The 11,629-nt window shown below is 50.3% G+C and overlaps 2 protein-coding genes across 2 annotated transcripts in view; both read right to left on the reverse strand.

Moving 5' to 3' along the window:
• MXRA7 (matrix remodeling associated 7) overlaps positions 1 to 4,199 on the reverse strand; it is a 32,909-nt gene extending 28,710 nt beyond the window's left edge. Inside the window, exon 1 of the mRNA XM_046676344.1 lies at positions 4,152 to 4,199. Coding sequence (XP_046532300.1) covers positions 4,152 to 4,199 — 48 coding nt within the window. The remainder of the gene's footprint in view (positions 1 to 4,151) is intronic.
• On the reverse strand, positions 1,167 to 11,093 carry JMJD6 (jumonji domain containing 6, arginine demethylase and lysine hydroxylase). Its single transcript, XM_046674713.1, has 7 exons — positions 10,698 to 11,093; positions 9,935 to 10,221; positions 8,474 to 8,571; positions 7,864 to 7,952; positions 6,984 to 7,122; positions 5,989 to 6,116; positions 1,167 to 4,672 (listed from the first exon to the last, which is right to left on the reverse strand). The coding sequence occupies exons 1-7, from the start codon at positions 10,880 to 10,882 to the stop codon at positions 4,636 to 4,638; spliced, it is 963 nt and encodes a 320-aa protein (XP_046530669.1). The 5' UTR covers positions 10,883 to 11,093; the 3' UTR covers positions 1,167 to 4,635.
• Between the last annotated feature and the right edge of the window lie 536 nt (positions 11,094 to 11,629).

An 11,629-nucleotide genomic window follows, 5' to 3' on the forward strand; every position in this document is an offset into this window, starting at 1 on the left:
CGCGGCCAGCAGCTCGGCCGGCGCCTCCATCGCGCCGCGGCCGCCCGAGTGCCAGCCCGCGGGGACCCCAGGGAGCCCGCCGCGCCCCGCCCGCGCCCGCCCCAGGGCGGAGCCCCCGCCGTCGCCACGCCCCGGCCCCGCCCCCGCCCTCCTTTGGCCGCTGCGGGTGACTCAGACGTGTGGGGACAGGAGCCACGACCTCTGGGGCCCGAGGAGGGCCAATCTTCCCTGCCCCGGCCAGGCCTGACGCTTTGGGCGTAGGCTCCTTTTGAAAACCGGTTTGAAATACCCCTTACTCAGGTGCTCTTAGATCTTTCAGCATCATTTTAGCCCTGCACAGAAGGTCATCTTAGAGCATCTCAGAAACAGAAGTGCTAGTCCGGGAATGCTGAGGGCCAAGTCAAGGCAGGAAGGCTCACATGAAGTGTGGCTGGCTGCTGTGAGATGATGAAAACCCACAGCAACCTGCTCCACAGACATGTCAAAGGCTGCTTCTGTTCCTCAGGGCCCCCTCCATGCAATCTCGCAGAGGCCGTTTCCAGTTCCTGGCCAGTGAATGCCCCTCTGGGCTGAGAGCCAGCAGCCTTCAACACATGCCTCTTGGTAAGGAGACTGCCCGCCGAAGACCAGTTTCTGGAACTCAGCTCCAGGTACCCTGAGTCAACTCTTTCCCCTCCTGACTTTCTTCTCTGCATAATTCTGGAATGTACGGGAGGGTGGGATGAGGGAAGGGAAGTCTACTGTTTTTGTTTCTCCAGATCCTTTCAGGGCTCAGTTGCTGAATAGTGTATGTTTGAGATAAATATGCTGTAACCAAAAACATTATTTCTCAACCACTCTCAACCCAACCTTAATTATTTTAAAGATTTTATTTTTCTCCCCAAAGCCCCCCGGTGCATAGTTGTGTATTTTAGTTGTGGGTCCTTCTGGTTGTGGCATATAGCACACTGCCTCAGCATGGCCTGATGAGCGGTGCCATGTCCACGCCCAGGATCCGAATTGGCGAAACCCTGGGCCGCTGAAGCAGAGCACACGAACTCAACAGCTGGGCCACAGGGCAGCCCCATCCCCACCGTTTTAAAGTAGAGATTTAAGATGTCCTATTGTGCAGGCAAACTCAGTTACAGTGAAAAGAAACAAGGACAAAACAATGCAAAAAACCCAACTCCAAATCAAGTTGCTTTATTTAAAATGATGAACAAGTTTCATCCAAGTGAAAGTTAAAAATACCAATCAAATGGCAGACCCACAGGCATTTTGTGGCGGACCCCACGGAGACGGGAGCAGAAGGAGGAGGCTGCTCAGAGTTCCATTGGACAACTGCAGGAGGCACGAGGCACTCAGCAGACAGTCCCAGTTCTTCTGTGGTGTCCGGTCACCTCGGAGACAGCAGGCCGGGGCCAATCCTCCTGGGAGATGCAGTGGGGGCTAGATGTTTCCAGTTTTTTAACCAACAATGAGATAAAGTTGAGAGCCACTACCCTAGGGCACACAGTTCATCTGGTTTTACTGCACACAATGTCACATCTTGACAGAAGCCAGGGAACGGGGTGTAGGGAGAAACCAGACTCCACATGGCACCATCAGCAGTGTTCAGAACACACATGACAAACAACTTATTTGTGGAAATGCTACACTATCCCGCGAACCTAAGCTGCGTGCTTAGACATCTACCTCCTAGAGAACACTTTCTACGTTTACTGCACAATTCCTGTTCCATCCCACACTCTCGTCTAAAGTCCTAAGTCACATCAAGGCTGAACCTTGAATAAATTTGTAAAGCACTTGCACCAGCAACTTTCTTGCTATCCTTAGTTTAAATACCTTTAGCTAACTTGCAAAGAAGCCACATCCTAAGTTAAGAATACAGCTATAATGATAATTATGTTCTCTTATGAAGATCTCATAACTTGCGTTTAGTAAGGGCTAAACTTGCTTTTCTGGTTGTAGAAACAGATGTGCATAGCTCTACCTACGCTGACCAGCGGCCCTTGTGAACAACAGCACATTCACTGTCCATTAAGCTCACGAGGTCAAGGACCTGGGCTTGTCATTGCTGGCTCACCAGCACCTAGAACAGTGCCTGGCACTCAAACATTTGCCGAACGCTTGAATGATTAATAAATGGGCATCTGCAAGCACAAGCGAAATGTGAATAATGTCCTTGTTTTTGGTGGCTCTCCCTTCAAAGGTGTCACTGTAAATATCACAGTGCTACTACTGAGCCCAGAGGCCCCTGTGTGCAGCCCTGGATTCCCAGAGACCCAGAACTCTCCTCCTGTCCTGGCTGTCCTGGTCCTCCACTCTTGTCTCACCCACCCTGCTCCTCCTCATCAGTAGTGACTAGTGTAACATCCCTTCTTTCAAGACAGCCCATTGATCTGAAGACTAGTGTCATCTTGGAAAATAGTCCCTAAAAACAGTTTAATGTTGTATCCTTCCCCTTACTATTGCTGATGCCACTCAAAGGAGTAGCTCATGCTCGGAGGGTAGAAGGGTTAACTTTAGAACAGATGGAGCCCTTGCTGCCCACTTCCTACCTTATCCTGATCACCCAGCCACCACCACTCCCTTCCCGTGGCTTCCCCACCTCATCCCTGCTCTGCTAACACAGTGGTGCGCCTGGCTGGCCGACAGCGACAGTGAAAGGGGGGCTGTTGAATCTCTGGCCTGGCTAAAGCAAATAAAGAGTGTTCCACAGTCATCATGGGTTGGCAAGAGCCAACAGCAGCATGTGATCTGTGCTACCCAGACCCTTTGAGGAGAGGTGACCGCAGGCCTGTTGGACAGGCTGGATCCCTTCTTTCTGGATACTGTTTATCACACAGGATCACCTTGGGTACCTGGGGAAGAAAACTGGGTGGCTAATCTCTCAAATTCAAATTTCCGCTCCACCATCCCAGCCCCTGGAAACGCGTCCCACCACGCCCCCTGGCGGCAAACAGCCTTTTGCTTTTGGTTTTAGAAAGGAGCAGTTGGTATGGATTTGAGAGGAAGGTGAGTGTGACAGCCAGGAAGCAATACTGGGGAAAAGAAAAAAGCATTTTGAAGATGGGAAGAAAAATTTTTAAAAAAGAGAAGGAGGAACACCATTCAGACATTAATACAAAGAGACTACACCTTCAAGGTTTGACTTTACTCCCACTCAAGCACACAGTGGGCCTACCCTGAAACCCGAGCCCTGTGGCCTGGGACGGGAGTGGGAGAGCCGCGCCATGCGGCAGGCAGAGTGATGCACGCGGATGCCCAGGAAGGTGGCCAGTTCTCCATCCGACCCAGCCACATATTTGGGTTGGTATTTTAGGCTGAAGAAAACTGGACTAAGACAAAATAGGGGACCATCCTCCTACAGTAAAGCCACATGACGGATCCAGCGCCAGGAAATGATAACCAGTCTGTTAAAAATGTAACATTTGGCAAGGAGAGACCTGGATTCGCAATTATACTCATTTTTAGGGGGATTTTGAGAGGCAACACCATGCAATTCCAGTATTCCACACTCTCTCCTCTGGGCAACTACAGGGAGAGCTCCTTCTCCCCTCTGGCTGCCTATGCCCTTACCTACATTCCAGCCCAGGACAGTGCTTTTCACTGGGCATGTCCTTGACAGTCCCCTTCTTATTTTTATTTAAATTTAGTTGAATTTAGGGACAGATTAAGGCAAGCAGGTGAATCAAGAGGGCATGAGATGGAACCTGCTGGTCAATCCCCAAGTATTCATACCAGAGTTACTGAGAAGCCTAAACAGATCCTGAAGACTAGAAGCACCGTCTCTGAACTTATTCCTGGTGTGTAGCACAAGCCACCCACCTAACACCTGCAGGTCAAACAAATGGGGACGCTCATCATGAAGTCACCTCCAGAATGGGAGCTTCTGACTTAGAGACCACATGCTGGGAGAGAATGGGACAAATCTGTTGGAACTGGCCCTATTTATAGTTTAAGTTCTGTGATAAGAACACAGTGAACACCGTTCCCACTCTGTTCATAAACAAAAAAACCCGATGTGTCATCGCTCCCCCAAATACACCACACACAAACACCCTGCAATTTAACATCCTCTCTGAGCACGGAGAAAAGGTACTAGGCAGTGGGGAGCGGTGCTGGGCACGCTGGCTGCGTTGCTGTACTCAACACATTTTTAGACAAACAGTGACATCCAGGAAGGGAGCGTACTCACAGTACTTCTTACACGTCATTGGTTCACACCCAAATCAAAGTCCACTCACCACTTGCAGCATCTCTGCTTGTGTGCAGCCGGCTCTGCAGACAGCAGAAGCTCCTGAGCAACATCAGGGAGGGAACAGACGCAACCAGACATTCAAAGGGTCATAACCCTCGGCCTCGGGGTTGACCAGCTTGGTTTTAAAGGAGACAGCACAGAACCTTCTTAGCCAACATCACATCAGCCTTCAGTGTTTCACTGAGCTTGCCGAGTTTTTGAACTTCTTGAGAATCTATTCTTAGTGAGCAGTAAAAACAGCATTTGACCGAAGACAGAAGCTTAGACCAAAGAAGGATTATCCAAATTCAAAGAAGACAAAGGAGAAGGTAGGAGCAGAAGACGTGAAAACTGAGTTGGATGGCCAGGGACAGCTTACACGGGAGCCACCTCGGGAGAGTCTCTTTATCTGCTCAGGGGTGAGCACGGCCTCCACAGGTGTCCCTAATCCTGCCAAGGAAAGCACAACTGCTTGTAATCAGCATGTAGACAGCACAGCTGGGTACAGAGCTGGAAGGAAATGGTAAAAGCAGAACCCCCAGGATCCCCATGTTGAAATAATGGCAGAGCTTCCTCTAAAAATTTTTCTTACAAATTACGAAGTCACAACGCAAGTGCGGACGTAAAGTCTACACCAGCAGAAACAACTTGAAAAGGCAAGAAAAGAAATCTGAGTACAGCTGTGAAAAGGACAACTCGGGTTGAGAAATGCACATTCTAGTCTGAGAAATTCACTTGAATAAGACATCTGAATTTCCCCATGGACTTCCAGCGAGACCAAAGAGAATGAGGAAAAGACGACAGAAAGGAAGGTGGGTCCTAAACTTTCATAGCACATTTAAGACAACACTCAGCTGCTCAGAGAGACAAAGAACATAACAGGAATGTCACCGGCAGTGGTCAAGGACTTCAGACACTGAGAATCCTACAAGCTTCAGTATTTTACTATCTTCCCGAAATCTCACCTTTTGATGCTATGGACAAAGACACTTCAACTAGCACCTGGAAAACAAGGCTCTGGGATTTAAAGAGCCTGGACGCCTGCAGAGTGACCAGACTTCAGTGGGAGTCTGCTATGTGCCCAGCACTAGGGCAGCCGCTTGCAAAGAGATTACCTTTTTGATTTTTACGTTTTAACTTATTTAGATCCAATCTGGTTTCATAAAACAAACAAACAAAACACTGGAGACATGATTAAGGTTTTATAAAAAAAAAATCTGAGTTCCCTGCAGCTGTCTGGCCTGGTGCCAGCACTCAAAGCTGGCAATGCAGACTGGGAGAAAAAGCAGGAGGCCACGTCTCAGGCTCTGCAGAAGATACCGGGGAACTTCTCTAGTCTTCTCCTCCTTTCCCGCTGTAACTAACACTTCCCCAAGGAGGAGACAGACACACCAGTGGAGTCCCTACTTTCCCCTAAGACCACGACAAGAAGAGTAACAAGGGAAGTTCTGGTATTGTCAAAGGAAAAAATCTCAAGATATAAAATAGGTTTAATTTTTATTAAATAATGTAAAGGGTTTCCTTGGCACCATCCACATAGATTCTTGCCTTTATGCATAAAACAAGCCATGTTAATTTGCACTGGTAGCAAAGAAAAAAGCTACTGTAGCAAATGCTGAGTGAATGGACTCATATTCCAAGAGTGTCCTCATTCTCTGGCTTTCGCCGGCCCTCCCTTGTCTGCAGATCCGATGGGCTGCCCTCCCCGGGCCCTGCCGCTTGCTGCGGGCGTGTCCTTCTACCCAGACAACAGCATGCTTGGTCACCTGGAGGAGCTGCGCTCTTTGCTCACACAGTCGTCCTGGGAGGTGGTGTCCCCATTGCCCACCACGCTGCACGTCCTCCTCTTCTTTCTGCGGTGCATCATCCCGTCACCTTCAGACCCGGACTCACCCTGGATACGGGAGGAGAAAACAGGAATTCAACTGGATGCAGCCCACTTCTTCATTACACAAACCTCAGGAGACAGCGCAAATAGCGTCCACGTTCTCCCAGAAGCAAACCAGCTGGACAGCAGCTCCGTAAGACAGTCTGCATACCCATCTCCTCAGCTGTTTCTGGCCCCCAAAGAACCGGAATCTCCCCTCAGATGCCCAGTGGCCCTCCAGTCTTCTCTAATGGAAGGCTTATCTGTTTGAGATCAAGAGACCCCCCTCTAAGAATATTTTACAGTCTGAGACCGCATTATGTAATCCCACTGTACCAAGAGCGAGCCCGAGGCGTGGAAAGCAGGCAAGTACAGCACTGACCGTTCACACAACGCACACACCCCCCAGCCCCAAGGAGAAAAGACTATATCAGTAGATGATGCAAAATGACGAGACAGAAATCCCATCTGCTAAGGGCACAGGACCCTCTTACCCAATACTGTGTTAGCTTTTGGCAAGTCACTGAATTTGCTGAGTCTCTAGGCTTACAAGTCCACAGAGAAAATTCTTAACATGGACTTTGAGGTCAGAATGCTCTGAGTCTGAATTCCAACCCTGCTGTTTGCCAGCTGTGTGATGCTGGACCATGGACTTGACGAAATCCCCAAGTACTCCTTTTACCTTTTGGGGTTATTCTAACGACTCACATACACGTGTAAAGCTCTAAAACGGGCAAAATTCCCTAGACAGCAGGAACGGTGGCAGTTGTAGTTCTTGGAACAAAGTGAAAAACCTTCACATCTTTCTCCCTCCTGGAGAGGAGGCGGGAGAGTCACACCTCGTTTTTCTGGGGTGACCTGCCCTTGAGGCCTGGAGAACGAGCAAGGCCTCACCTCTGAGTCCGAGTCAGAGGAGCTGGAGCTGGAGGAGCTGGAGGAGTCACTGGAGCTGTCCGAGGCGATCCCTGTGGATTCCTGCAGGTCAACGGAGTCGGCCAGCACCGCCAACTCAGGGTGCTCTTGCTTCAAGATCCTGAGAGACAAGAGACACTGTTTTCAGTGCTGGGAGAGGCAACGACAGCCACACACAATAACCCAGACTCAAAGCTGAGCCCTGTCTCTCTCAGAAGTGCCTGGTTCAGAATGGGCGCTGTGTGGTGGTGAGGACACACGAATCCACAGGCTGGGAACAAAAGCCCTAACGGGCTGCTCAGGCTTTTCTGAAAAGAAAACGAGCTACGCGGTCTACTGCCACCTGTGCAACGAGCCAGCCGGGCTGTCGACAGCAAGGCACATTTCCTTGAGTTGGTCTTAAGGTTTTCCCCCTTGGGAGAAAGTCTCTCTCTTTCTTGTTTTTCTGAGCCCTTCCTAGCCAATTTTTGGGGAAGCTTTCCCTTCCACAGTACAGCACTTCACAATCGGAGTTGGGCTTGGTTAAATTCTATTTGTAAGAATAGAAACAAATAGGTTTGTAAGAAACAAGAAGTGTCAAGTAACAGAGAGGGTCCCCCCTCACTCGAAGATAAACTGAACTGGACTTTCAGAGGCAGCAGCCCTCCCCGTAGGAACCTAACCTGGCATCCAGTGTAACCAGGGACAGAGACCTGCTGTATGGCAAGGCCTTCAGAATGCCAAATCGCAGCACGCAGCGGCCTACGGGATGGAGTAAGTGGGCCTCAGAGGCCCAAGAGTCCGGGGAGAACAAAGCCACCACCCTTGCTGGCCCTCTCAGCAGGGAGGCTGAGCACTGAACAAGCCAGAATCCCTCTCTTACCCCGAGAGCTGGTCCCTCCAGGTCAGGGTTGGGACACAGTGGCACGGGGTGGCTGGGGGTGGCTTGCACTGCCGCTGCCCGTGCTGTGTCTGTTCTGTGGATAAACAGAGGAGCTAAGTCTCCAGGGCAGTCACCTCACTCACAAGAACTGAAGGCAATAAGTTCAAATGGGAGGAATGCTTCTGGGTAAGGAAAGGAAAGAACCAAAATAAAACCCAAGCAAAATGGCTTCCTGTGCTAGTGCTAGCTTTGGGGGGAAAAAAAGAAAAAAAACAAAATACAAAAAAAACAGAAAATGAGAAACAATCCCAATTATGATCATGTTGTGACTGACTGACTTGGATCAACATGCAGAGTCTTAGCCTGTCACCTCGAGGCCAGCAAGCATGCTGAGAACTAGCCCTGACCTTGGACCCACTCTCCTCCTACTGATGGGGTTTTGCAGCCCCAGCTTTTCCCAGCCTGTCTAAAATCAGCACACGTTATTGCACCAGTGGACTCTTTCCACTGGAGTAGAAATCTCTGGGGTAGAAACTGGAACAAAGCAAAAACAAGAAAAAAACATCTCTCACCTATACCATTTCCTTGATAACTTTGGTCTCCCTCTTACCGTCTTGTGCCATACAACAGGAAAGTTGGTGCTGCTGGCAAAATTCTGGGTGATGGCAATGGTGGTATCAAGATTGAGCACAACGTGCCACCAGCCTCCTGAAATCCAACAATACACAGTTAAACGGGGTTGGGTTCTATACACAATTGCTGTATAACATAAACTTCAAAAACAGGGGACTCCTACCCAGGAGGGAGACCCTCAGAGACACAGGGCCCAGAGTGGTGAATGCGCCTCCTGATCCAGGAATCACAAATGACCAGTCTGTGTAAAGCTTTATCGGAGCACAGCTGTGCCTGTTCGTTTGCAGACTGTGGCTGCTTTCCTGCTACACAGGCAGAGCCAAGGAGTTGCAACAGACGGTCTGGCGCGCAGTGCCTAAAACATTTACTCTCTGGCCCTTTACAGCAAAATTTGTCAACCCCTGTTAACCTAAAGCTGTGACCCAAACTGTAAAGGTAGCAAGTTCTTCAGCTTCTAGGAAGAGAACTCCCATCTTCAATATCCTCACTCCCAACACTTAATGTATCAAAACAAAGTGTACTTCTCAGGTGTGGGATTTCCTGCTTCTTGGCTCAAAGTCCCTATTTCCTTTCTTTTTCTTTCCCCTCCCGTGAGGAAGATTGGCCCTGAGCTAACATCTGTTGGCAATCTACCTCTTCTTTTTTTTTTTTTTTTTTTTTTTTTTTTTTAAAGATTTTATTTTTTCCTTTTTCTCCCCAAAGCTCCCCCGGTACATAGTTGTGTATTCTTCGTTGTGAGTTCTTCTAGTTGTGGCATGTGGGACGCTGCCTCAGCGTGGTCTGACGAGCAGTGCCATGTCCGCACCCAGGATTCGAACTAACGAAACACTGGGCCGCCTGCAGCGGAGCGCGCGAACCCAACCACTCGGCCACGGGGCCAGCCCCAATCTACCTCTTCTTGCTTGAGGAAGATTGTCGCTGAGCTAACATCTGTGCCAATCATCCTCCATTTTATGTGGGATGCTGCCACAGCGTGGCTTGATGAGCAGTGCGAGGTCCACGCCCGGGATCCAAACCTGCAAACCCCAGGCCACGGAAGTGGAGCACATGAACTTAACCACTATACCAACAGGCCAGCTCTTAAAGTCACGATTTCCTCACTCAACTCACCCAGTGCTACACTGTATCAAACACATTTACAGAAGCTTCTACAAGTTACTGCACAGACACTAAGACACTAGGTAACTCAAGGGATAAAGAGAGTAGCATCTCTACAGACAGAAAATTTATCAACAGTCACTACACATTTAGGCTACAAGAAACATGGACAGCAGGCCCCGAAGCGCTTGCCAATGCAGCACCGATCACTGTCAGAGGGGGGCACCAGTCAGTTCATTCAGAGTCAGCAGGCAGACATCTTTGCTTCCCTCTCTATACAGTTCTGCTCCAAAACGACAAATTACTGAGATCAAACAATGTACCTTCAGTTCATCTATACCTGGTACAAAGACAGTCTCTCCTGGCTTTTGTAAGATTTCCAGGGGTTTGAATTCGGGGGGCCAGGTTGGAAGCTGTGTCCGGGGATGAATGATATTAAACCAGGTAATAGCTTCATCCTGCTGGTTCCCTCCTTCTTCACGGGTCACCTTGATGAGTTCCCTGGGGGTGCTCGTAGGGAACAGGCACCAGCGCTTGTGGCCCTGAACTAAGGCATTCCAGGCACTGGTTCCCAGAGGGTCGATGTGAATTCCAGTTCCAGAGCGTGGTGGCCCCATCACAAACCACCTAAAAGATAGAAACATCCAAGATGTGAAGGGTAATTTCACTGTATGCACACACAACACAAAATAAGTTTCTAGTTTTATACAATATATTATGTTATCTTTATTTCACAAACTACACAAATTCTGTTACATAGAAACGCTGGGTGAATTGTGCGTGGAGTAAGCTCTGAGAGAAAAAAAAAGAAAAATCACTGACACGGCTTACTGCTGAACTCTGAAAACTTCCCTTATGGACCCGTGGCTCAACTTTGGTTGCACATGTGAAGCAGCGGGGGGAGCTTTCAGAAATCCTGAGGCCCAGACTAATTACATCCGTCTCTGGCAGTAGGACCCAGGCAGGCATCAGCAGCCTTCTAAGTTCCACGTGCAGCCAAGGGAGAACCACTCACTGCGCTGGAAACAGGTGAGCTGACTGAGCTCGGCTGCCCCATGCTGTTGGAGAGGAAACTGCAACCGCTTCACCGTCAGGTCCTTTACCTGTAGGGGGGCCTGCGCTTCTCCCCCGCATACTGGAAGAGGTCATCAGTGAAAAACTTGGGCACCTTGTAATCTTCCAAAAGTTTCCTTCTCTTGGGGTGTTCACCGTAGCTGCTGTCAAAAATGTAGAGGGGACTGTCATCTCGAGTGCTCTCCATGTACTCGATATAGTACTTCATCTTCATCTTCACGGAGTAGCCATCATTATCCTCACCGCACTTGAACTTCTGGTTCCGGTATTTCCTTTTGAGGCGCTCGAGAGTCCATTTCTCCTGCGCAGACCAACCCTCTTGGGCGTTCAGCAGAACCACGGGCTTGTAAGGCCTTTCGTATCGCTCCACAAATTCTTCCACCGACAGCTGTAACGCGTCTGCCCTCTCCACGTTATCCTGAGAAAATCAGAAAAAAAGACCTATCCAGTTAAAAAAAAAAAAAAAAAGTCTAGCGGCAGATAAGGGTGTCCCCCAGGGCCAATTAGCAATGACACACCTAAGGAGCCAGATTCTTCGGGAGGGAGGGGGACCTGCGTGCGTGCTGGCACGTCGCACCCAACGCCACCCCACCAGGGAGAGGGGCTTCGCATCTCCCACTTGTGGGTCCCCGAGGGTCCCGCCGCCCAAAGGGGTCAAGTGGCGACAGGCCTTCTTATTGAGGGCGCCGAAGGCGTGAGCCTCCAGCTGCCCGGGAGGAAGGAGTCCCGCCCTGGAATCCGGGCCCCCTTGACCCCGACCTCCGCGGGGTGCAGGTGAGCCCATCGGAATTCTGGGGGCCCCGCTCAGCGCCGGCGGGGCGGGCGGCCATGGCCCCGGAGAGGTCCGCAGCGCCCGGGGACCGCCGTGCCCGGCCCCGGCCCCGACCCCCGCCCGCCGTGCCCATGCCCGGCCCCGGCGCCGGCCCCGATGCCCGCCCGCGGTGCCCGGCGCCGGCCCCGT

Source organism: Equus quagga, chromosome 11, assembly GCF_021613505.1.
Source record: "Equus quagga isolate Etosha38 chromosome 11, UCLA_HA_Equagga_1.0, whole genome shotgun sequence".
NCBI classification, from domain to species: Eukaryota; Metazoa; Chordata; class Mammalia; order Perissodactyla; family Equidae; genus Equus; species Equus quagga.